Source organism: Oncorhynchus gorbuscha, linkage group LG26 (genome assembly GCF_021184085.1).
Source record: "Oncorhynchus gorbuscha isolate QuinsamMale2020 ecotype Even-year linkage group LG26, OgorEven_v1.0, whole genome shotgun sequence".
Lineage (NCBI taxonomy): Eukaryota > Metazoa > Chordata > Actinopteri > Salmoniformes > Salmonidae > Oncorhynchus > Oncorhynchus gorbuscha.
Genome location: NC_060198.1, coordinates 32,474,072 through 32,499,074, shown reverse-complemented (window position 1 = coordinate 32,499,074; position 25,003 = coordinate 32,474,072). Strand labels below are relative to the sequence as shown.

Here is a 25,003-nt window from a genome sequence, read left to right as displayed (position 1 = left end):
CTTAATTTACGAATTAGAAGCGGATGAGAGCTAAATTGATGGCATTATGTGGTTTTCACAATCACCATCCGGATCTAACAAAACGCAATATCAGCCCCAATCAGCGTTGGTGTGCAGATAACAAGGAAGTCGATTATGACAATGCCTTCCGTTAAATGTCACCCCTCTCTCGCGTTCCGTGTCTCTGTCATTCTATTGAAAATCCATACAGAGTAGCAAACAACACAGTCTAGTCAATGAAGCCCCCTCGCCCCCTGTTCATCCTCTCTCTCTCTCTCTCTCTCTCTCTCTCTCTCTCTCTCTCTCTCTCTCTCTCTCTCTCTCTCTCTCTCTCTCTCTCTCTCTCTCTCTCTCTCTCTCTCTCCCGCACACTTTCTCTCTCTCACGCACACATGCACGCACGGGCGAGTTGGGCTGCAGCAGAGTGGTACTTCTTTGAATCAGTTGCCAACGCATCGATGTGCTGCTCCTAGCGTCGTCACCTTGCAAGCACAGAAGTCACCTTCCAACCTCTGCGACTTTCTGCCCCTGTCATTAGCTACTATACCATTGAGTCCCGTGTTCATTTACAGGTTAAAGGCATTGCCCTTTTCTAACAAACATATCGTGCGTGAAATATTTTGGATTTGATTCAGCGTTCACTGGCAAAAATCTGCGGTCCACTGATCTGTGTTGGTCATAAGGAGGAGGCGCAAGTCCAAACCGCACATCGCTGATCATTGTAGTCTACCGAGCTAGAGGGCTACTCTGCGTCCGTGTGTGGAATTAACCCAGCGCACAGACTGGCTGGTGATGAGGTTCGTCGTGTACACTCGACAGCGCATTGACAGAATCCCTCTCGAGCTGAAGAAACCGCCCCAATAAGGACACAGGCAAGAGGGGAAGAGCAACAGAGGAGCTGGTGTCGGCTGGAACGCTGTCATTTCGGCAAGAATGCATCTCTTCAGTGCCATGTTCCTACTAGTGATGTTAGCTGTCATGCCCTGTGAGGTAAGAACACGCGCACATCTCATATTTAAAGTGCTCTTTATTTGTTAACGTTGTATAAATGCCGCCCATTGGGGGTACAGAATACATATTCGAGGACTTGCTTGTGTCTATTAGACATATGCCAATGTGCTTAAAACCAATACTTAGAGCAAGTGTGAAGAAAATCATGTTTAGTGGAATGAGTGTGAAATACACAAATGTGTTAGTGCGAACGTGCCACACAATGACTCCAAATATGACTTTAGATGATTCCTCTGTATTATTATTATTCCCCAGTTGTAAGGAAAATGTGTAGGCTAGTTAAATCTCACATCTGCGGCCGTCTGGCCTGGAATACAGCAGCTTGGATTCAGAGGGGCAGGACAGAGAGAAAGTTGAGAGAGGAAGCGACAGAAAGGCTCTGGGGCTTTTCTGAGCAACAGAAGTCTATATTATGCCGACACTGTACATCACGCTCGAGCGAGCTTCTGCACAATCCAAGTGTGATTTGCGAATGTGTGGACACACGTGTCAGGTTCAGTGTTAGTAAGAGGATTGTAATGAGTGCTTTTCTAATGCCCCTTCAAACGCTAACCCATGTTCCCTGGTGAGTGTACATATCTGTAGGCCTATGTCCTGGAGTCATGTATTTGCGGCTACGTTGGACCAGAGAAGCACTAAGCACAGACCTTTCCATGAAACGATGAGCTCTGAAGTGACAGTTGTAAATTGAAGTGAAGGAAGGTAAATGATCTGACCCAGAAAACATTTGAAAGTCCAAGAGACGTGAATAATTTGTTATTGCGTCTTCAGCTGTCAGACAAAATAAGTTCTAGAACATGTTTACATGCTTAATTCAAAAGTCAAATATTTAAAAAGGTGGACATTTCAAAAAGATGTCTGCTCTAACTGATACTGTAGCTCATTTTTAAAAAACAGTTACGTTCGATTAAACGTTGAAGTCTATGCGGCCTGTTTCAGCACCATGGACAGCGCTTCAGAGTGCCTTTGCCTAAAAACAGGGTTAGTGCTATTCGGTAATCCTCGGGTTGACCCTAAACCCTTTAACCCCAACCCTTAACCCTTCATCTTAATGATAACCCCTACCTAACACTAATAGTTGGGACTTCCCATGGATCCCGGGTTTTAGTTGGGACTTCCCAAGGATCCCGGGTTTTAGTTGGGACTTCCCAAGGATCCCAGTTGTAGTGTGTAACAGTTTCCAAACCCTTTGTTTTCTTCTCACAATCGCCGGGTAACACATTAATGGTCAATAATAAATCTTGGGATGGACCTACAGTTGAAATAATATTCTCTGGCATGCCAGGCCTGACCCCCAAGTGTAGAATGTTATGTGCATTGTTTTGCTGAATAGATATGCCCCCTGGGAGTAACCTGACAATCACTCATGTTTGGGCAGGATTGATCAAATATCTTTTGAACCCCCAAGAATGTTTTGAGAGTGATATGACTGTGTTAACCATATTGATCAATAGCTGCAGATTTATACAGTATTCTGACTGTGTGCAAACCATGAAATGAAAATGTCTGCTGTAGTTCATTTCTAATTCACAGTAGCACTGAGAGAACATCCTGCTCTCCAGAATGAGTATGTTGTCTACTACTGAAGTGTGCCATGTTTACTGCCATGTCTACGTGCTGCGTTGAGACTTGAGCTGACCTTTTCCCAGAAATGGATACAATGCTACCTGTCCTGGGGCCATGCTCCTTTCAAACGGTGGCGGTGGCAATGAGACCCTACTGAGAGGAGCAGGTGGTGCTGTCAGTGACAGGAATGAATGTGCAGAGCACAGCCAGTGGTATCTCAGCGTAACACAAGACTTCATCTCTGTCCTCGTGCTCTCTCTCTCTCACTCACTCTCTGTCTGTCTGTATGTCTGTCTGTCTGTGTGTGTGTGTGACCTACTGATGGAGAACTCGGTACTGTTCACTAGTGACAAAACGTTTAGAAAGAGACTGAAATGGGGACCTACTACCTGGACCTGTCCTAATTTCCTTTGGAAAAATATTTTGCTATGTTATGCCCCCCAGTACTTAGGAAAACCCTGGTTTGCTTATCATATGAAACCACCTGCGGAGAGACTTATTTAGCCGTCTGTTTCGTCTGTCTAGCGCTGACGCTCATTGGAGTCACAGGGAAGGAGACAGTAGGCAGGTGAGCACCCAACCATAAGGCATAAGGACCTAGCCTCCCGGGAGGCGCAGTGGTAAAGGGCGCTGTATTGCAGCACCAGCTGTGCCACCAGAGACTCTGGGTTTGCGCCCAGGCTCTGTCGTAACTGCCTGCGACCGGGAGGCCCGTGGGGCGACGCACAATTGGCCTAGCGTCGTCCGAGTTAGGGAGGGTTTGGCTGGTAGGGATATCCATGTCTCATCACGCACCAGCAACTCCTCTGGCGGGCAGGGCGCAGTGTGCGCTAACCAAGGTTGCCAGGTGCACGGTGTTTTCTCCGACACATTGGTGCAGCTGGCTTCCGGGTTGGATGCGCGCTGTGTTACGAAGCAGTGCGGCTTGGTTGGCTTGTGTATCGGAGGACGCATGACTTTCAACCTTCATCTCTCCCGAGCCCGTACGGGAGTTGTAGCGATGAGATAAGATAGTAGCTACTAACAATTGGATACCACGAAATTGGGGCATAAGGACCTGACGATGTGTGTGTCCCAGACTTACTCTCAGGAGATACAATCATCTCTCTATCAGTGGAACTGTTTCCCCGCCTCCAATGGCTCATAATTGGCCTTGGGGGACAATTTGTTGTAAGTGTTTACATTAAATATTTATCAACCCTACAGAGGGGAAAAAATTAGGCGCCACCCATTTCACTAACGTAGCCTAGCTCTGCAGACATAAAGAATTTATTAACTCTTCTGGCCGTATCTTCCGACTGATAGGACGTCTCTCTCCACTGCAGGAGATTGGATATCTCACTCATATGTACACATCTTGTCCACACACAGTCTGGGCACGGGCCCTACATTAAATATGCACTATGCTTTAATGAGACACATGCACTCGCTGGCATGTGTTTGTTAAGTACCCACAATACCCCAGGAGTCCTGATAGCCAGTGATACAGACGGACACCTGCTCGACCTTGGCGCCACCTCTGTATGTACGCCGTTGTTATGGGGTATGTTGCATCACAAGGCGACTGACCCCATGCATGCACTTTGCAAATGTGTGTCTGTATAGCAGTTCATATATATGCATGATAATCTTTGAATTATACATGTGGGCTGAGCAGAGAATACATGTGTATTTCAGTAGATAAAATGGATGGTAATTATGCTGTTTAGAGAAAATTCCACAGCAATGAAATATAATTGAAAATGACAGCACAATACATACATATTGAAGGTTTATTTTAAATTGGACACATTTGCAGCTAAAAGCTGAATTCCAGCAGACATAGGTCTACATAAGTAAATCAAACAAAACATGTGAGATGCAGTCCACAATATCACAGTTAAGGCACCACACCCTAATAGGGTCATGTTTTCCCTTATTCATATCACAATGAACTTCTACCATTTAAATAAAAACACCAATCTACATTTCTTTGTGTGTTACAACGTTTCTGAAATATTGTATTAAAATATGCAAACTGAGGCAATATCTAATTAGATCTGCTCATATTTCCAGGACTGGACATTGAGCAGATTGTGGATATATACTTTTTAAATTCTTTCTATTTGTAAATTACTAAACCATGTGGGTAAAAAGCATTTTTGGTGAAAAATAAAGAAGAAAACATTATCTAAAATCTACATTTGACAACATATGAACAATTCCCTCTGTACAAGTCTGGGGAATATATCTCAGTATAACCACACGACATTTGGTGAATGCAGGTGCATCTAAAGCTGAGATTAACTAAGGCTGAGATTAATTACTTAGCATGTGGGAACAGTCTGACTTTCAGGAAATGGTAGTTAAAGAGAAGTACAAGGAATTTAGTCTACCAATCACCGAACACCTATTTAGAACTAATCATGATCTCTTCAAAGTAAGTTACTACATGTAAAAAAGTTTAGAACGTTCTCTATGAAATGGGCTTTCAAATGATGTGTGATGTCCATTTTAAATCTCAAAATGTACACTACCGTTCAAAAGGCTCTAACAAGAATAGAAAGAGGAGTGGGAAGCCCCAGTGCACAACTGAGCAAGAGGACAAGTACTTTAGAGTGTCACAAGTCCTCAACTGGCAGCTTCATTAAATAGTATCCGCAAAACACTAGTCTCAACGTCAACAGTGACGAGGCGACTCCGGGATGCTGGCCTTCTAGGTGCCATACTGGAGTGGCGTACTGGAGCACTGAATGGACAATGCAGGTGTATACTGTCAGAAGGCCTCAGAAGGCCATTGAAGTGGCAAAGATGGTTCATCATGAAAAGCTTTTGGTGGAGATGTGGGGAAGTGTTTGTCCCATTTTTAGGTTTATTATTATTATTATTAAATGTCCTTATTGTAGGTAGGCTTGGAATGTCACACCAAGCATGTGCTGGAGTTGGTGCTGGACACCAACTCAAGTGTGTGGCCGGATATGGATAATGGCGGACGTGGGTCAGGATTGTGACGTTTCCATGTAAAAATGTCAATTTATATAATAATGGGAATATTTTCTCAATTATATTTAATATTATGTAAATACTTTGTTCTAATTTGTATGGTTCTTTGATTTGCTAAATATCTAATGTGTTTTTAAAACAGGTACTTTGATGAGTAGTAGAATTACATTTCTGGAGACGTTTTTACATCAAAATGCCTCTCTTAAAGATGCCAATGTTACCAGGTATCTGAGCAGAGCTCACTTTTCGACCTACTTTCATTATCTCCAGCACAATACCAGTGTCTACATACAGTGGGGCAAAAAAGTATTTAGTCAGACACCAATTGTGCAAGTTCTCCCACTTAAAAAGATGAGAGAGGCCTGTAATTTTCATCATAGGTACACTTCAACTATGACGGACAAAATGAGAGAGAAAAAATCCAGAAAATCACATTGTAGGATTTTTAATGAATTTATTTGCAAATTATGGTGGAAAATTAGTATTTGGTCAATAACAAAAGTTTATCTCAATACTTTGTTATATACCATTTGTTGGCAATGACAGAGGTCAAACGTTTTCTGTAAGTCTTCACAAGGTTTTCATACACTGTTGCTGGTATTTTGGCCCATTCCTCCATGCAGATCTCCTCTAGAGGAGTGATGTTTTGGGGCTGTTGCTGGGCAACACAGACCTTCAACTCCCTCCAAAGATTTTCTATGGGGTTGAGATCTGGAGACTGGCTAGGCCACTCCAGGACCTTGAAATGCTTCTTAAGAAGCCACTCCTTCATTGCCCGGGCGGTGTGTTTGGGATCATTGTCATGCTGAAAGACCCAGCCACGTTTCATCTTCAATGCCCTTGCTGATGGAAGAAGGTTTTCACTCAAAATCTCATGATACATGGCCCCATTCATTCTTTACACGGATCAGTTGTCCTGGTCCCTTTGCAGAAAAACAGCCCCAAAGCATGATGTTTCCACCCCCATCCTTCACAGTAGGTATGGTGTTCTTTGGATGCAACTCAGCATTCTTTGTCCTCCAAACACGACGAGTTGAGTTTTTACCAAAACGTTATATTTTGGTTTCATCTGACCATATGACATTCTCCCAATCTTCTTCTGGATCATCCAAATGCTCTCTAGATAACTTCAGACGGGCCTGGACATGTACTGGCTTAAGCAGGGGGACACGTCTGGCACTGCAGGATTTGAGTCCCTGGTGGCGTAGTGTGTTACTGATGGTAGGCTTTGTTACTTTGGTCCCAGCTCTCTGCAGGTCATTCACTTGGTCCCCCCGTGTAGTTCTGGGATTTTTGCTCACCGTTCTTGTGATCATTTTGACCCTACGGGGTGAGATCTTGCGTGGAGCCCCAGATCGAGGGAGATTATCAGTGGTCTTGTATGTCTTCCATTTCCTAATATTTGCTCCCACAGTTGATTTCTTCAAACCAAGCTGCTTACCTATTGCAGATTCAGGCTTCCCAGCCTGGTGCAGGTCTACAATTTAGTTTCCTTTGACAGCTCTTTGGTCTTGGCCATAGTGGAGTTTGGAGTGTGACTGTTTGAGGTTGTGGACAGGTGTATTTTATACTGATAACAAATTCAAACAGGTGCCATTAATATGGGTAACGAGTGGAGGACAAAGGAGCCTCTTAAGGTCTGTGAGAGCCAGAAATCTTGCTTGTTTGTAGGTGACCAAATACTTATTTTCCACCATAATTTGCAAATAAATTCCATAAAAATCCTACAATGTGATTTTCTGAATTTTATCCCCTCATTTTGTCTGTCATAGTTGAAGTGTACCTATGATGAAAATTACAGGCCTCTCATCTTTTTAAGTGGGAGAACTTGCACAATTGGTGGCTGACTAAATTATTTTTTGTGAAAACAGAGCGTTTTGTACAAAAATATTTAAAGTTCTATTCGATAACATCATTAAAAAAAGTGATTTTCAAACAATAGGAGATTCGTGGTGACGTGGGGCGCAAGAACATACAGTACCGTCCCGCTGGCTAGAAACTCTTATCATTTAAAAAAAATACTTTTAATCAGACCCTGTGAAGTCCCAGAGAAGCATGTTTTTGTGACCTTGTCTTTTTATCCACAGACATTAGAAACACACACGTAGAAATGTAGGTGCTGGAGATAGTGAATATTGTAACGTGGATGCTGGGAGTCAAGAAGCAGGTGGTACATTTAATTTAACAAGAAACATGGAATGATCCAACGTAGGCGTAGTGTCTTGGCATGAAGAAAACCACACTACATAGGGAAAGAACCTAAGGGAGTGCCAGATTAAGGGGAGGTAATGGAGTCTAGGTGTGCCTAATGAAGCGCAAGTGTGCGTGATGATGGTTCCCAGGACTGGTGGTTAGTACACCAGCGGACACCGAAGGGGAGGAGCAGGAGTAGACGTGACAAATATTAGGTTGAAAAGTGGTATAAATCACTCTGCCATTTCCTGGTTGCTAAAATTCGAGTTGTTTGGCTAATTTCAGTTTATGTAACAAAACAAGCAATGGATAGTATAGAGAATCATTGTACCATCTAAACTGTTGGGAAATATAGTTGAATTAAAACAAAAATATTGTGTATTCAACTGTTTGAAACTTATGTACAAAATGTAAAGTAAAACTAAATTTAAGAACGGGAAGCATAGATATAGAGTGCCTAGAACTTATATATCACTATTTAGACTGGCTTTCAATGAGAATGACGGATCTATAAATCATATTTCTATGTGAATTTGGTCAGTTCTTCCAAAAAGTGACATATTGCAGCTTTAAGGCAGCAGCCATGATTTATGTTCCTATAGGTAATGCAGGTTTATGAATCATTCCGATAGCTATAGGTAAATGCAGGTTTAGGGATAATTTCAGTAGCTGGAGGCAATGCAGGTCTAGGGATAATTTCAGTAGCTAGAGTCAATGCAGGTTTTCAAGATCATTTCAGTAAATCAAATCAAATCAAATGTATTTATATAGCCCTTCGTACATCAGCTGATATCTCTAAGTGCTGTACAGAAACCCAGCCTATAAAACCCCAAACAGCAAGCAATGCAGGTGTAGGAGCATGGTGGCTAGGAAAAACTCCCTAGAAAGGCCAAAACCTAGGAAGAAACCTAGAGAGGAACCAGGCTATGAGGGGTGGCCAGTCCTCTTCTGGCTGTGCCGGGTGGAGATTATAACAGAACATGGCCAAGATGTTCAAATGTTCATAAATGACTAGCATGGTCAAATAATAATAATCACAGTAGTTGTCGAGGGTCCAGCAAGTCAGCACCTCAGGAATAAATGTCAGTTGGCTTTTCATAGCCGATCATTAAGAGTATCTCTACCATTCCTACAACTCTCTAGAGAGTTGAAATCAGCAGGTCTGGGACAGGTAGCACGTCCTTTGAACAGGTCAGGATTCCATAGCCGCAGGCAGAACAGTTGAAACTGGAGCAGCAGCACGGCCAAGTGGACTGGGGACAGCAAAGAGTCATCATGCCAGGTAGTCCTGAGGCTTGGTCCTAGGGCTCAGGTCCTCCGAGAGAAAGAGAGAATTAGAGAGAGCATACTTAAATTCACACAGGACACCGGATAAGACAGGATAAGTACTCAAGATATAACAAACTGACCCTAGCCCCCCGACACAAACTACTGCGGCATAAATACTGGAGGCTGAGCCAGGAGGGGTCTGGAGACACTGTGGCCCCATCCAATGATACCCCCGGACAGGGCCAAACAGGAAGGATATAACCCCACCCACTTTGCCAAAGCACAACCCCCACACCACTAGAGGGATCTCTTCAACCACCAACTTACCATCCTGAGACAAGGCCGAGTATAGCCCACAAAGATCTCCACCACGGCACAACCCAAAGGGGGGCGCCAACCCAGACAGGAAGATCACGTCAGTGACTCAACCCACTCAAGTGACGCACCGATCCTAGCGACGGCATGGAAGATCACCAGTAAGCCAGTGACTCAGCCCCTGTGATAGGATTAGAGGCAGAGAATCCCAGTGGAGAGAGGGGGACCGGCCAGGCAGAGACAGCAAAGGTGGTTTGTTGCTCCAGAGTCTTTCCGTTCACCTTCACACTCCTGGACCAGACTACACTCAATCATATGACCCACTGAAGAGATGAGTCTACAGTAAAGACTTAAAGGTTGAGACCGAGTCTGCATCTCTCACATGGGTAGGCAGACCATTCCATAAAAAATGGAGCTCTATAGGAGAAAGCTCTGCCTCCAGCTGTTTGCTTAGACATTCTAGGGACAATTAGGAGGCCTGCGTCTTGTGTACGTGTAGGTATGTACGGCAGGACCAAATCAGAAAGATAGGTAGGAGCAAGCCCATGTAATGCTTTGAGGGTTAGCAGTAAAACCTTGAAATTCAAGATTCAAATAAAATACTATAAATTTCAAACTCATTAAATCACACATGCAAGATAGTAAATTAAAGCTACACTCGTTGTGAATCCAGCCAACATGTCAGATTTCAAGAGGGCTTTTCGGCGAAAGCATAAGAAGCTATTATCTGATGATAGCACAGCAGTAAACAAAGAGTAGCATATTTCAACCCTGCAGGCTCTACACAGAAATAAAATATAAAACATACCTTACCTTTGACGAGCTTCTTTTGTTGGCCGTCCAATATGTCCCATAAACATCACAAATGGTCCTTTTGTTCAATGAATTCCGTCCATATATATCCAAAATGTCCATTTATTTGGCGCGTTTGATCCAGAAAAAACAGCTTCCAATTTGCGCAAAGTCACTGCAAAATATCTCAAAAGTTCCCTGTAAACTTTGCCAAAACATTTCAAAATACTTTTGTAATACAACTTTATGTATTTTTAAACGTTAATAATCAATCAAATTGAAGACGGGTCTATCTGTTATGCAGGTGAATGAGGACCCAAAAGCGACTTGGCGAAAACAGAGTCTTTAATCCAGTAAAGTAAATATTCAATCATAAAGCACAATTCCACTCGTAATGACGAGAACAGACTGGAGACTCGATCATGAACTGCAGGTTGCCTCGGGAAGGCACTTGACCGTAGCAGACTCAGACACCTGCTCACCACGCAGCATCTGAGGGAAACACGACACGACAGGGCGATACAAAGACACAGCACGGTGAACAATATACAAGGATCCGACAGGGCAGAAACGGAAAACAAGGGGAGAAATAGGGACTCTAATCAGGGGAAAAGATAGGGAACAGGTGTGGGAAGACTAAATGATTGATTAGGGGAATAGGAACAGCTGGGAGCAGGAACGGAACGATAGAGAGAAGAGAGAGAGGGAGGGAGAGAGAAAAAGGGAACGAACCTAAAAAGACCAGCAGGGGGAAAACGAACAGAAGGAAAAGCAAAATGACAAGACAATATAAGACAAAACATGACAGTACCCCCCACTCACCGAGCGCCTCCTGGCGCACTCGAGGAGGAATCCTGGCGGCAACGGAGGAAATCATCAATAAGTGAACGGTCCAGCACGTCCCGAGACGGAACCCAACTCCTCTCCTCAGGACCGTAACCCTCCCAATCCACTAAGTATTGGTGACCCCGTCCCCGAGAACGCATGTCCATGATCCTACGTACCTTGTAAATAGGTGCGCTCTCGACAAGGACGGGAGGGGGAGGGAAGACGAACGGGGTGCGAAGAAAGGGCTTGACACAGGAGACATGGAAGACAGGATGGACGCGACGAAGATGTCGCGGAAGAAGCAGTCGCACAGCGACAGGATTGACGACCTGGGAGACACGGAACGGACCAATGAACCGCGGAGTCAACTTACGAGAAGCTGTCGTAAGAGGAAGGTTGCGAGTGGAAAGCCACACTCTCTGGCCGCAACAATACCTTGGACTCTTAATCCTACGTTTATTGGCGGCTCTCACAGTCTATGCTCTGAAACGGCAAAGTGCAGACCTCACCCTCCTCCAGGTGCGCTCACAACGTTGGACAAACGCTTGAGCGGAGGGAACGCTGGACTCGGCAAGCTGGGATGAGAACAGAGGAGGCTGGTAACCCAGACTACTCTGAAACGGAGATAACCCGGTAGCAGACGAAGGAAGCGAGTTGTGAGCGTATTCTGCCCAGGGGAGCTGTTCTGCCCAAGACGCAGGGTTTCTGAAAGAAAGGCTGCGTAGTATGCGACCAATCGTCTGATTGGCCCTCTCTGCTTGACCGTTAGACTGGGGATGAAACCCGGAAGAGAGACTGACGGACGCACCAATCAAACGACAGAACTCCCTCCAAAACTGTGACGTGAATTGCGGGCCTCTGTCTGAAACGGCGTCTAACGGGAGGCCATGAATTCTGAACACATTCTCAATGATGATTTGTGCCGTCTCCTTAGCGGAAGGAAGTTTAGCGAGGGGAATGAAATGTGCCGCCTTAGAGAACCTATCGACAACCGTAAGAATCACAGTCTTCCCCGCAGACAAAGGCAGACCGGTAATGAAGTCTAGGGCGATGTGAGACCATGGTCGAGAAGGAATGGGGAGCGGTCTGAGACGACCGGCAGGAGGAGAGTTACCTGACTTAGTCTGCGCGCAGTCCGAACAAGCAGCCACGAAACGGCGCGTGTCACGCTCCTGAGTCGGCCACCAAAAGCGCTGGCGAATAGACGCAAGAGTGCCTCGAACACCGGGATGACCAGCTAACTTGGCAGAGTGAGCCCACTGAAGAACAGCCAGACGAGTGGAAACAGGAACGAAAAGAAGGTTACTAGGACAAGCGCGCGGCGACGCAGTGTGCGTGAGTGCTTGCTTAACCTGTCTTTCAATTCCCCAGACTGTCAACCCGACAACACGCCCATAAGGAAGAATCCCCTCGGGATCAGTAGAAGCCACAGAAGAACTAAAAAGACGGGATAAGGCATCAGGCTTGGTGTTCTTGCTACCCGGACGGTAAGAAATCACAAACTCGAAACGAGCGAAAAACAACGCCCAACGAGCTTGACGAGCATTAAGTCGTTTGGCAGAACGGATGTACTCAAGGTTCTTATGGTCTGTCCAAACGACAAAAGGAACGGTCGCCCCCTCCAACCACTGTCGCCATTCGCCTAGGGCTAAGCGGATGGCGAGCAGTTCGCGGTTACCCACATCATAGTTGCGTTCAGATGGCGACAGGCGATGAGAAAAATAAGCGCAAGGATGAACCTTATCGTCAGACTGGAAGCGCTGGGATAGAATGGCTCCCACGCCTACCTCTGAAGCGTCAACCTCGACAATGAATTGTCTAGTGACGTCAGGAGTAACGAGGATAGGAGCGGACGTAAAACGTTCTTTTAGAAGATCAAAAGCTCCCTGGGCGGAACCGGACCACTTAAAACACGTCTTGACAGAAGTAAGAGCTGTGAGAGGGGCAGCAACTTGACCGAAATTACGAATGAAACGCCGATAGAAATTAGCGAAACCTAGAAAGCGCTGCAACTCGACACGTGACCTTGGAACGGGCCAATCACTGACAGCTTGGACCTTAGCGGAATCCATCTGAATGCCTTCAGCGGAAATAACGGAACCGAGAAAAGTAACGGAGGAGACATGAAAAGAGCACTTCTCAGCCTTCACGTAGAGACAATTCTCTAAAAGGCGCTGTAGAACACGTCGAACGTGCTGAACATGAATCTCGAGTGACGGTGAAAAAATCAGGATGTCTCTCAGAACATCATTAACGAATGCCTGAAAAACAGCTGGCGCATTGGCGAGACCAAACGGCAGAACCCGGTACTCAAAATGCCCTAACGGAGTGTTAAACGCCGTTTTCCACTCGTCCCCCTCTCTGATGCGCACGAGATGGTAAGCGTTACGAAGGTCCAACTTAGTAAAGCACCTGGCTCCCTGCAGAATCTCGAAGGCTGATGACATAAGGGGAAGCGGATAACGATTCTTAACCGTTATGTCATTCAGCCCTCGATAATCCACGCAGGGGCGCAGAGTACCGTCCTTCTTCTTAACAAAAAAAACCCCGCCCCGGCCGGAGAGGAAGAAGGCCCTATGGTACCGGCGTCAAGAGACACAGACAAATAATCCTCGAGAGCCTTACGTTCGGGAGCCGACAGAGAGTATAGTCTACCCCGAGGAGGAGTGGTCCCCGGAAGGAGATCAATACTACAATCATACGACCGGTGAGGAGGAAGGGAGTTGGCTCGGGACCGACTGAAGACCGTGCGCAGATCATGATATTCCTCCGGCACTCCTGTCAAATCGCCAGGTTCCTCCTGAGAAGTGGGGACAGAAGAAACGGGAGGGATGGCAGACATTAAACACTTCACATGACAAGAAACGTTCCAGGATAGGATAGAATTACTAGACCAATTAATAGAAGGATTATGACATACTAGCCAGGGATGACCCAAAACAACAGGTGTAAAAGGTGAACGAAAAATCAAAAAAGAAATAGTCTCACTGTGGTTACCAGATACTGTGAGGGTTAAAGGTAGTGTCTCAAATCTGATACTGGGAAGATGACTACCATCTAAGGCGAACATGGGCGTAGGCTTGTCTAACTCTCTGAAAGGAATGTCATGTTTCCGAGCCCATGCTTCGTCCATGAAACAACCCTCAGCCCCAGAGTCTATCAAGGCAATGCATGTAGCACCCGAACCGGCCCAGCGTAGATGGACCGACAAAGTAGTACAGGATCTAGATGGAGAGACCTGAGTAGTAGCGCTCACCAGTAGCCCTCCGCTTACTGATGAGCTCTGGCTTTTACTGGACATGAATTAACAAAATGTCCAGCAAGTCCGCAATAGAGGCACAGGCGGTTGGTGATCCTCCGTTCCCTCTCCTTAGTCGAGATGCGAATACCTCCCAGCTGCATGGGCTCAGTCTCTGAGCCAGAGGAGGGAGATGGTTGCGATGCGGAGCAGGGAAACACCGTTGACGCGAGCTCTCTTCCACGAGCCTGGTGACGAAGATCTACCCGTCGTTCTATGCGGATGGCGAGAGCAATCAAAGAGTCCACACTTGAAGGAACCTCCCGGGAGAGAATCTCATCTTTAACCACTGCGTGGAGTCCCTCCAGAAAACGAGCGAGCAGCGCCGGCTCGTTCCACTCACTAGAGGCAGCAAGAGTGCGAAACTCAATAGAGTAATCCGTTATGGATCGATCACCTTGGCATAGGGAAGCCAGGGCCCTAGAAGCCTCCCTACCAAAAACTGAACGGTCAAAAACCCGAATCATCTCCTCTTTAAAGTTCTGGTAATTGTTAGAGCAATCAGCCCTTGCCTCCCAGATAGCTGTGCCCCACTCTCGAGCCCGGCCAGTAAGGAGTGAAATGACGTAAGCAACCCGAGCTCTCTCTCTAGAGTATGTGTTGGGTTGGAGAGAGAACACAATATCACACTGGGTGAGAAAGGAGCGGCACTCCGTGGGCTGCCCGGAGTAGCAAGGTGGGTTATTAACCCTAGGTTCCGGAGGCTCGGCAGGCCAGGAAGTAACAGGTGGCACGAGACAAAGACTCTGGAACTGTCCAGAGAGGTCGGAAACCTGAGCGGCCAGGTTCTCCACGGCATGGCGAGCAGCAGACAATTCCTGCTCGTGTCTGCCGAGCATGGCTCCTTGGATCTCGACGGCAGTGTTACGAGCGTCTGTAGTCGCTGGGTCCATTCTTTGGTCGGATCCTTCTGTTATGCAGGTGAATGAGGACCCAAAAGCGACTTGGCGAAAACAGAGTCTTTAATCCAGTAAAGTAAATATTCAATCATAAAGCACAATTCCACTCGTAATTACGAGAACAGACTGGAGACACGATCATGAACTGCAGGTTGCCTCGGGAAGGCACTTGACCGTAGCAGACTCAGACACCTGCTCACCACGCAGCATCTGAGGGAAACACGACACGACAGGGCGATACAAAGACACAGCACGGTGAACAATATACAAGGATCCGACAGGGCAGAAACGGAAAACAAGGGGAGAAATAGGGACTCTAATCAGGGGAAAAGATAGGGAACAGGTGTGGGAAGACTAAATGATTGATTAGGGGAATAGGAACAGCTGGGAGCAGGAACGGAACGATAGAGAGAAGAGAGAGAGGGAGGGAGAGAGAAAAAGGGGAACGAACCTAAAAAGACCAGCAGGGGGAAAACGAACAGAAGGAAAAGCAAAATGACAAGACAATATAAGACAAAACATGACACTATCTGTTTTCAATAGAGGACGAGAGGAAACTAACGCTACTTTTCAAGACTTGGCCAAATCTCAACAGCGTTACCCTTTTCCAGGATGGCCGTACTTCTTCATTGCACAAAGGAATAACCTCAACCAAATACCAAAGACTGGTAAACATCCAGTGGAAGCAGTAGGAATGGCAAACAAGTGCCTAAGAAATATTGTTTCCCCATGAGAAGCCATTGAACAAGACAGCGACCTCAAAAATAAATAATTCTGAATGGTTAGTCCTCGGGGTTTTGCCTGCTACATAAGTTCTGTTATACTCACAGACATGATTCAAACAGCTTTGGAAACTTCAGAGTGTTTTCTATCCAAATCTACTAATACTAATATATGCATATCTTATACTCTTGTCATGAGTAGCAGGAAGTTGAAATTGGGCACGCTATTTATCCAAAAGTGAAAATGCTGCCTCCTATTAGAAAGTTTCTGATTTTTGCAATGTTACGTAGATGGAAAAAAGCTGAGAGTTAATGCTAGAGTTAATGCAGGTTTAAATATGATTTTTGTTCCTAGAGGTTATGCAGGTGTAAGGATAATTTATTTTCCTAGATGTAATGCAGGTTTTAAGTCAGTTCATGACACTTAGGGGCTTGATTGGTGGACTGAGTGTGCTGCTGACATTGGGGTGAGGTCTATGTGAGAAATATGAATCCATGGAAATGTACGACAACAGAAAGCCAAAAAATACACTGAGGACAAAACATCGATCCCTTACTGTTGTCACTTGTTACATCCACTTAAGTCAGTGTAGATGAAGGGGAGGAGACGGGTTAAATAAGGAGTTTTTAATCCTCGAGACAATTGAGACATGGATTGTGTATGTGTGTCATTCAGAGAGTGAATGGGCAAGACAAAAGTGCCTTAGAACAGGGAATGGTAGTAGGTACCAGGCGCACTGGTTTGAGTTTGACAAGAACTGCAATGCTGCTGGGTTTTTCACAGTCAACAGTTTCCCGTGTGTATCAAGAATGGTCCACCACCCAAAGGACATCCAGCCAACTTGACACAACTGTGGGAAACATTGGAGTCAACATGGCCAGCATCCTTTTGGAAAGCTTCCGACACCTCGAGTCCATGCCCCGACGAATTGAGGCTGTTCTGAGTGCAACTCAATATTAGGAAAGTGTTCCTAATGTTTGGTATCCTCAGCTCAGTGTATGTTCCTTCATTAAAATGTTTCATTTGAAACGTTATCAAAAACACAGTAAGCACTTAGCAAGTCTGCAGATCTAAAATCCAGATCAGAGTCGTCGACACCACAATCAAATCTAATTATTAAATTACTTTGAACTAAACAGAGGGCTTGGGAAGTAGAGCTTTGGGGGGTCTTGAGAGATTTTAGTGTTTCTATAATTATTTTTGTTTAATCAGTGGCTGTCTGCTGAGGGCAGGACATTTTACATGTACTTGAAACAACCTGTGAACACAACACTGCTTACTTACTGATAGGAGAGCATGAGTGCAGTGCAGTGTTCCCATAGGAGAGACTGGTGCAGACAGTGGGGCGTATTTACTGTTTGAAACAGTCTGGCCTTGAAGGCTGTGAGTGATGGAAGTTACCACTTGCTTTGGTGTTTTTCCCTGTTCAAACGCCGAGCGCAGTGGGCGAGATCGTCTAATTGGCTGTCATTCTCAAAGAGGAAGACAAAACTTCTGTAAATAATTCAAAAGCTTTATTTCCATCCGTAATTTGTTCTATCCCCTTGCACCAGGGAGGCCGATAAACGATTGGCTGAAATAAACTGGCTGTTTGGGACTATTTAAAATGCTCCTCCTTGTTAGAGATGGAAATCATGTTTGCAACAGAAACTATACCCACAGTTGGAGTCATTTGATTGTAAATAGTTAGTTACACATTAGAGTGAAGATAGCAGTTCACAGAAATGTACAGTATGTCTCACTTTGCTTCACAAATAAGTTGAGTTGATTATATTTAAGAAGCCAATTTCAATTGAATTGAAATGCAGATTACGCTGCAAAGGAGTGGAAAAGCAGAGTAGAAAAGCAATGGTGATTTAGTGCAATTTTCTGTGTGCAGCCTTTGTCTGCAGAGTCACATTCAGGGTTTTCCTGGCATTTTGAGCAGAGACAAAACTCACACAGAGCCAATCATAGATGTACAGGACAATCTTTTGATGTTAAATTGCTCCAACACAGACATTGAGAGGACACGCAGGACAGAACTTGGCCCAATCATAGGGCAGCAGGACAAACAGCTGGCATGGCTGTCGTCCAATCCCGATCAGCTGACCTGGTAGTGGGACCCCGTGCCGGGAAATCTCCTTTTTTGGTGCTTGTCCAATGAGAGGAAGCAGCATGACGACCATTTAAACCCCTCCCTGGGCTCTGCGGAGGCTGCTGTGATTGAACCACTCACAGGCTAAATTCCTGTCCTTGTCACCCGGCCAGGAGGCGACTACACAATCATCTTACCAAAACAACACGGACACATAAACCTTATAATACCACTCCTTTTAACTTTCCTGGGCAATGAAATGGTTTTACAATCAGTGAACCTGGGCTGTTAAAATTCCTATAAATTGAGGTGGAAGTGACAGAGGGAGCAGTTGGACGGCATTCAAATAGAGAGGGAGAGTGAGAGAGAGGGAAGGGGCATTGAAGTAAGAGTTAGAGTCCTATTTGCATTGCTCTGGGGACCCAAGGACGCTGGTACGCAGGCCGCGCAGGGCGGATGGACAGTACGTGCTCTGCCTAGCAGCAGCCTAAACCTCCCAGCCAGCCACACAGGGAATTAGACAAATGAAAAGCTGTGAGAGAGAGGGGTGTAAATCTCCCAGGGAGAGGAGAGGACACGCACAAGGCTTGGCCTGCATCATGGCTCCTCAACCTGGAGGAGACGACACCCTGGACACTGACACTGGACCCACACTGAATCGTCTCTCCATCCTCCATCCCCCTCTGTATGGGCTGTGCCAATGGAAGTGGATGGAGTGGAATGAAATGCCCTAGTAGGCACATACACACAGACAATTAGAGAGACATATAGTACACAGCTAACACACATACTCACTGATTGGTGAGATGGTGCCTCTTGTTCTGTGCAGTGGTACGTACACCTAATTATAATGGTGTGGTGGATGACAGACAGACACAATCATGTTGAGCAGCATGTGGGCGAACAAACAGGCAGTGATGGATTGATTAGTCTCACGCCCGCCACCACATTCACGTGCTCTCTCCATTTAGAGTCATATATCGAAGTATACCGCTTCACAGACTGTGGCGGATAATGAGCTAGCATTGTGTTTGATTCATGGCTGCTTGAGGAGATTGAATAGTGTGTGCTTTAGTGTCCTAACTGTTTACTGTAGAGCTTGAAGCAGCGCCAGCTAACGAGACTGTATTGTGTGTGTCAGAATTGTTGTAGCGTATTATGGAGGTTATGTCACAAGGAGAGTCTGTTCAAGGAGGGGTGGGAGGAGAAGGAGGTGCTGTGCTGGCTGCTCCTCCATTCCTCCTAATGTCTCAGGCTCTTTCATGTCTTCTTATCCACCCTGAGAGGAGTGTGTGTGTCTGTGTGCGCGCGCGTGCACGCTTGTGTATGTGTGTTAACTTGTGTGTCTGTGGGTGCAACTCTTCTACAAAGTAAGTCAGTAGACGGAATGGACACTGCTGACCAGGGTGTGATATCAGTGTGACGCTGGGCTGAGGTACAGGAAGGGCAGTGATATTAGTGTGACGCTGAGGTACAGGAAGAGGAGTGATATCAATGTGATGCTGGGCTGAGGTACAGGAAGGGGAGTGATATCAGTGTGACGCTGAGGTACAGGAAGAGGAGTGATATCAATGTGATGCTGGGCTGAGGTACAGGAAGGGGAGTGATATCAGTGTGACGCTAAGGTACAGGAAGGGGAGTGATATCAGTGTGACGCTGGGCTGAGGTACAGGAAGGGCAGTGATATTAGTGTGACGCTGAGGGACAGGAAGGGGTTGGATATCAGTTTGATGCTGGGCTGATGTACAGGAAGGGGAGTGATATCAGTGTGACGCTTGGCTGAGGTACAGTAAGTGCAGTGATATTAGTGTAACTTTAGGCAGAGGTACAGGAAGAACAGTGATATTAGTGTGACCCTGGGCAGAGGTACAGGAAGAGCAGTGATATTAGTGTGATGCTGGGCTGAGGTACAGGAAGGGCAGTGATATTAGTGTGACCCTGGGCAGAGGTACAGGAAGGGCAGTGATATTAGTGTGATGCTGGGCTGAGGTACAAGAAGGGCAGTGATATCAGTGTGATGCTGGGCTGAGGTACAAGAAGGGCAGTGATATCAGTGTGATGCTGGGCTGAGGTACCGGAAGGGGAGTGATATTAGTGTGGTCCTGGGTACAGGAAGGGCAGTGATATTAGTGTGGTCCTGGATACAGGAAGGGCAGTGATATTAGTTTGGTCCTGGGTACAGGAAGGGCAGTGATAGTAGTGTGGTCCTAGGTACAGGAAGAGCAGTGATATTAGTGTGGTCCTGGGTACAGGAACGGCAGTGATATTAGTGTGATGCTGGGTACAGGAAGGGGAGTGATATTAGTGTGGTCCTGGGTACAGGAAGGGCAGTGATATTAGTGTGATGCTGGGCTGAGGTACAGGAAGGGTAGTGATATTATGTGATGCTGGGCTGAGGTACAGGAAGGGCAGTGATATTAGTGTGACCCTGGGCAGAGGTACAGGAAGGGCAGTGATATTAGTGTGACCTGGGCAGAGGTACAGGAAGGGCAGTGATATTAGTGTGACCCTGGGTACAGGAAGGGCAGTGATATTAGTGTGGTCCTGAGTACAGGAAGGGCAGTGATATTAGTGTGGTCCTGGGTACAGGAAGAGCAGTGATATTAGTGTGACCCTGGGCAGAGGTACAGGAAGAGCAGTGATATTAGTGTGACCCTGGGCAGAGGTACAGGAAGAGCAGTGATATTAGTGTGACCCTGGGCAGAGGTACAGGAAGAGCAGTGATATTAGTGTGACCCTGGGCAGAGGTACAGGAAGGGCAGTGATATTAGTGTGATGCTGGGCTGAGGTACAGGAAGGGGAGTGATATCAGTGTGATGCTGGGCTGAGGTACAGGAAGGGGGTGATATCAGTGTGATGCTGGGCTGAGGTACCGGAAGGGGAGTGATATTAGTGTGGTCCTTGGTACAGGAAGGGCAGTGATATTAGTGTAACCCTGGGCTGAGGTACAGGAAGGGCAGTGATATTAGTGTGACCCTGAGCTGCGGTACAGGAAGGGCAGTGATATTAGTGTGATGCTGGGCTGAGGTACAGGAAGGGGAGTGATATTAGTGTGATGCTGGGCTGAGGTACAGGAAGGGCAGTGATATCAGTGTGACCCTGGGCTGAGGTACAGGAAGGGCAGTGATATCAGTGTGATGATGTGCTGAGGTACAGGAAGGGCAGTGATATTAGTTTGATGCTGGGCTGAGGTACAGGAAGGGGAGTGATTAGTGTGGTCCTGGGTACAGGAAGGGCAGTGATATTAGTGTGATGCTGGATACAGGAAGGGGAGTGATATTAGTCTGGTCCTGGGTACAGGAAGAGCAATGATATTAGTGTGGTCCTGGGTACAGGAAGGGCAGTGATATTAGTGTGTTCCTGAGTACAGGAAGGGCAGTGATATTAGTGTGGTCCTGGGTACAGGAAGGGCAGTGATATTAGTGTGGTCCTGGGTACAGGAAGGGCAGTGATATTGGTGTGGTCCTGGGTAAAGGAAGGGCAGTGATATTAGTGTGATGCTGGGCTGAGGTACAAGAAGGGCAGTGATATCAGTGTGATGCTGGGCTGAGGTACAAGAAGGGCAGTGATATCAGTGTGATGCTGGGGTGAGGTACAGGAAGGGCAGTGATATTAGTGTGGTCCTGGGTACAGGAAGGGCAGTGATATTAGTGTGGTCCTGGATACAGGAAGGGCAGTGATATTAGTTTGGTCCTGGGTACAGGAAGGGCAGTGATAGTAGTGTGGTCCTAGGTACAGGAAGAGCAGTGATATTAGTGTGGTCCTGGGTACAGGAAGGGCAGTGATATTAGTGTGATGCTGGGTACAGGAAGGGCAGTGATAGTAGTGTGGTCCTAGGTACAGGAAGAGCAGTGATATTAGTGTGGTCCTGGGTACAGGAAGGGCAGTGATATTAGTGTGATGCTGGGCTGAGGTACAGGAAGGGTAGTGATATTATGTGATGCTGGGCTGAGGTACAGGAAGGGCAGTGATATTAGTGTGACCCTGGGCAGAGGTACAGGAAGGGCAGTGATATTAGTGTGACCTGGGCAGAGGTACAGGAAGGGCAGTGATATTAGTGTGACCCTGGGCAGAGGTACAGGAAGAGCAGTGATATTAGTGCGATGCTGGGCTGAGGTACAGGAAGGGCAGTGATATTAGTGTGACCCTGGGCAGAGGTACAGGAAGGGCAGTGATATTAGTGTGATGCTGGGCTGAGGTACAGGAAGGGCAGTGATATTAGTGTGACCCTGGGCTGAGGTACAGGAAGGGCAGTGATATTAGTTTGACCTGGGCTGAGGTACAGGAAGGGCAGTGATATTAGTTTGATGCTGGGCTGAGTTACAGGAAGGGGAGTGATATTAGTTTGATGCTGGGCTGAGGTACAGGAAGGGGAGTGATATTAGTGTGATGCTGGGCTGAGGTACAGGAAGGGAAGTGATATCAGTGTGACGCTGGGCTGAGGTACCGGAAGGGGAGTGATATTAGTGTGGTCCTGGGTACAGGAAGGGCAGTGATATTAGTGTAACCTTTGGCTGAGGTACAGGAAGGGCAGTGATATTAGTGTGATGCTGGGCAGAGGTACAGGAAGAGCAGTGATATTAGTGTGATGCTGGGCTGAGGTACAGGAAGGGCAGTGATATTAGTGTGACCCTGGGCAGAGGTACAGGAAGGGCAGTGATATTAGTGTGATGCTGGGCTGTGGTACAGGAAGGGGAGTGATATCCGTGTGATGCTGGGCTGAGGTACAGGAAGGGGGTGATATCAGTGTGATGCTGGGCTGAGGTACCGGAAGGGGAGTGATATTAGTGTGGTCCTTGGTACAGGAAGGGCAGTGATATTAGTGTAACCCTGGGCTGAGGTACAGGAAGGGCAGTGATATTAGTGTGACCCTGAGCTGCGGTACAGGAAGGGCAGTGATATTAGTGTGATGCTGGGCTGAGGTACAGGAAGGGGAGTGATATTAGTGTGACCCTGGGCTGAGGTACAGGAAGGGCAGTGATATCAGTGTGATGATGTGCTGAGGTACAGGAAGGGCAGTGATATTAGTTTGATGCTGGGCTGAGGTACAGGAAGGGGAGTGATTAGTGTGGTCCTGGGTACAGGAAGGGCAGTGATATTAGTGTGATGCTGGGTACAGGAAGCGCAGTGATATTAGTGTGGTCCTGGGTACAGGAAGCACAGTGATATTAGTGTGGTCCTGGGTACAGGAAGGGCAGTGATTAGTGTGGTCCTGGGTACAGGAAGGGCAGTGATATTTGTGTGGTCCTGGGTACAGGAAGCACAGTGATATTAGTGTGGTCCTGGGTACAGGAAGGGCAGTGATATTAGTGTGGTCCTGGGTACAGGAAGGGGGGTGATATTAGTGTGGTGCTGGGTACAGGAAGGGCAGTGATATTAGTGTGATGCTGGGCTGAGGTACAGGAATGGCAGTGATATCAGTGTGATGCTGGGCTGAGGTACAAGAAGGGCAGTGATATCAGTGTGATGCTGGGCTGAGGTACAGGAAGGGCAGTGATATTAGTGTGGTCCTGGGTACAGGAAGCGCAGTGATATTAGTGTGGTCCTGGGTACAGGAAGGGCAGTGATTAGTGTGGTCCTGGGTACAGGAAGGGCAGTGATATTTGTGTGGTCCTGGGTACAGGAAGCACAGTGATATTAGTGTGGTCCTGGGTACAGGAAGGGCAGTGATATTAGTGTGGTCCTGGGTACAGGAAGGGGGGTGATATTAGTGTGGTGCTGGGTACAGGAAGGGCAGTGATATTAGTGTGATGCTGGGCTGAGGTACAGGAATGGCAGTGATATCAGTGTGATGCTGGGCTGAGGTACAAGAAGGGCAGTGATATCAGTGTGATGCTGGGCTGAGGTACAGGAAGGGCAGTGATATTAGTGTGGTCCTGGGTACAGGAAGGGCAGTGATATTAGTGTGGTCCTGGGTACAGGAAGCACAGTGATATTAGTGTGGTCCTGGGTACAGGAAGGGCAGTGATATTGGTGTGGTCCTGGGTAAAGTAAGGGCAGTGATATTAGTGTGATGCTGGGCTGAGGTACAGGAATGGCAGTGATATCAGTGTGATGCTGGGCTGAGGTACAAGAATGGCAGTGATATCAGTGTGATGCTGCGCTGAGGTACAAGAATGGCAGTGATATCAGTGTGATGCTGGGCTGAGGTACAGGAAGGGCAGTGATATTAGTGTGACCCTGGGTACAGGAAGGGCAGTGATTAGTGTGGTCCTGGGTACAGGAAGGGCAGTGATATTTGTGTGGTCCTGGGTACAGGAAGGGGACAGTGATATTAGTGTGGTCCTGGGTACAGGAAGGGCAGTGATATTAGTGTGGTCCTGGGTACAGGAAGGGGGTGATATTAGTGTGATGCTGGGTACAGGAAGGGCAGTGATATTGGTGTGGTCCTGGGGAAGGGCAGTGAATTAGGAAGGGCAGTGATATTAGTGTGATGGGTACTGGTGTGGTCTGAGGTACAGGAAGGGCAGTGATATTAGTGTGATCCTGGGCTGGAGCGCAGTGATATTAGTGTGGTCCTGGGTAAGAAGGGCAGTGATATGTGGTCCTGGGTGGAAGGGCAGTGATGTGTGGTCCTGGGTACAGGAAGCACAGTGAGGACAGGAAGGGCAGGGAGTGATTAGTGTGGTCCTGGGTACAGGAAGGGCAGTGATATTAGTGTGGTCCTGGGTACAGGAATGGCAGTGATATCAGTGTGATGCTGAAGCAGGAAGGGCAGTGATATTAGTGTGGTCCTGGGTACAGGAAGGGCAGTGATATTGGTGTGGTCCTGGGTAAAGGAAGGGCAGTGATATTAGTGTGATGCTGGGCTGAGGTACAGGAATGGCAGTGATATCAGTGTGATGCTGGGCTGAGGTACAAGAATGGCAGTGATATCAGTGTGATGCTGGGCTGAGGTACAAGAATGGCAGTGATATCAGTGTGATGCTGGGCTGAGGTACAGGAAGGGCAGTGATATCAGTGTGATGCTGGGCTGGGCTGGCAGTGATATCAGTGTGATGCTGGGCAGGAAGGGCAGTGATATCAGTGTGATATCAGTGGAAGGGCAGT

General features: G+C 46.9%; 1 protein-coding gene across 1 annotated transcript in view; it reads left to right on the top strand.

Moving 5' to 3' along the window:
- The first annotated feature begins 455 nt into the window (after positions 1–455).
- Positions 456–25,003, top strand: part of olfm2a (olfactomedin 2a) — a 163,926-nt gene continuing 139,378 nt past the window's right edge. The window contains exon 1 of the mRNA XM_046330590.1: positions 456–990. Coding sequence (XP_046186546.1) covers positions 934–990 — 57 coding nt within the window. The 5' untranslated portion in view covers positions 456–933. The remainder of the gene's footprint in view (positions 991–25,003) is intronic.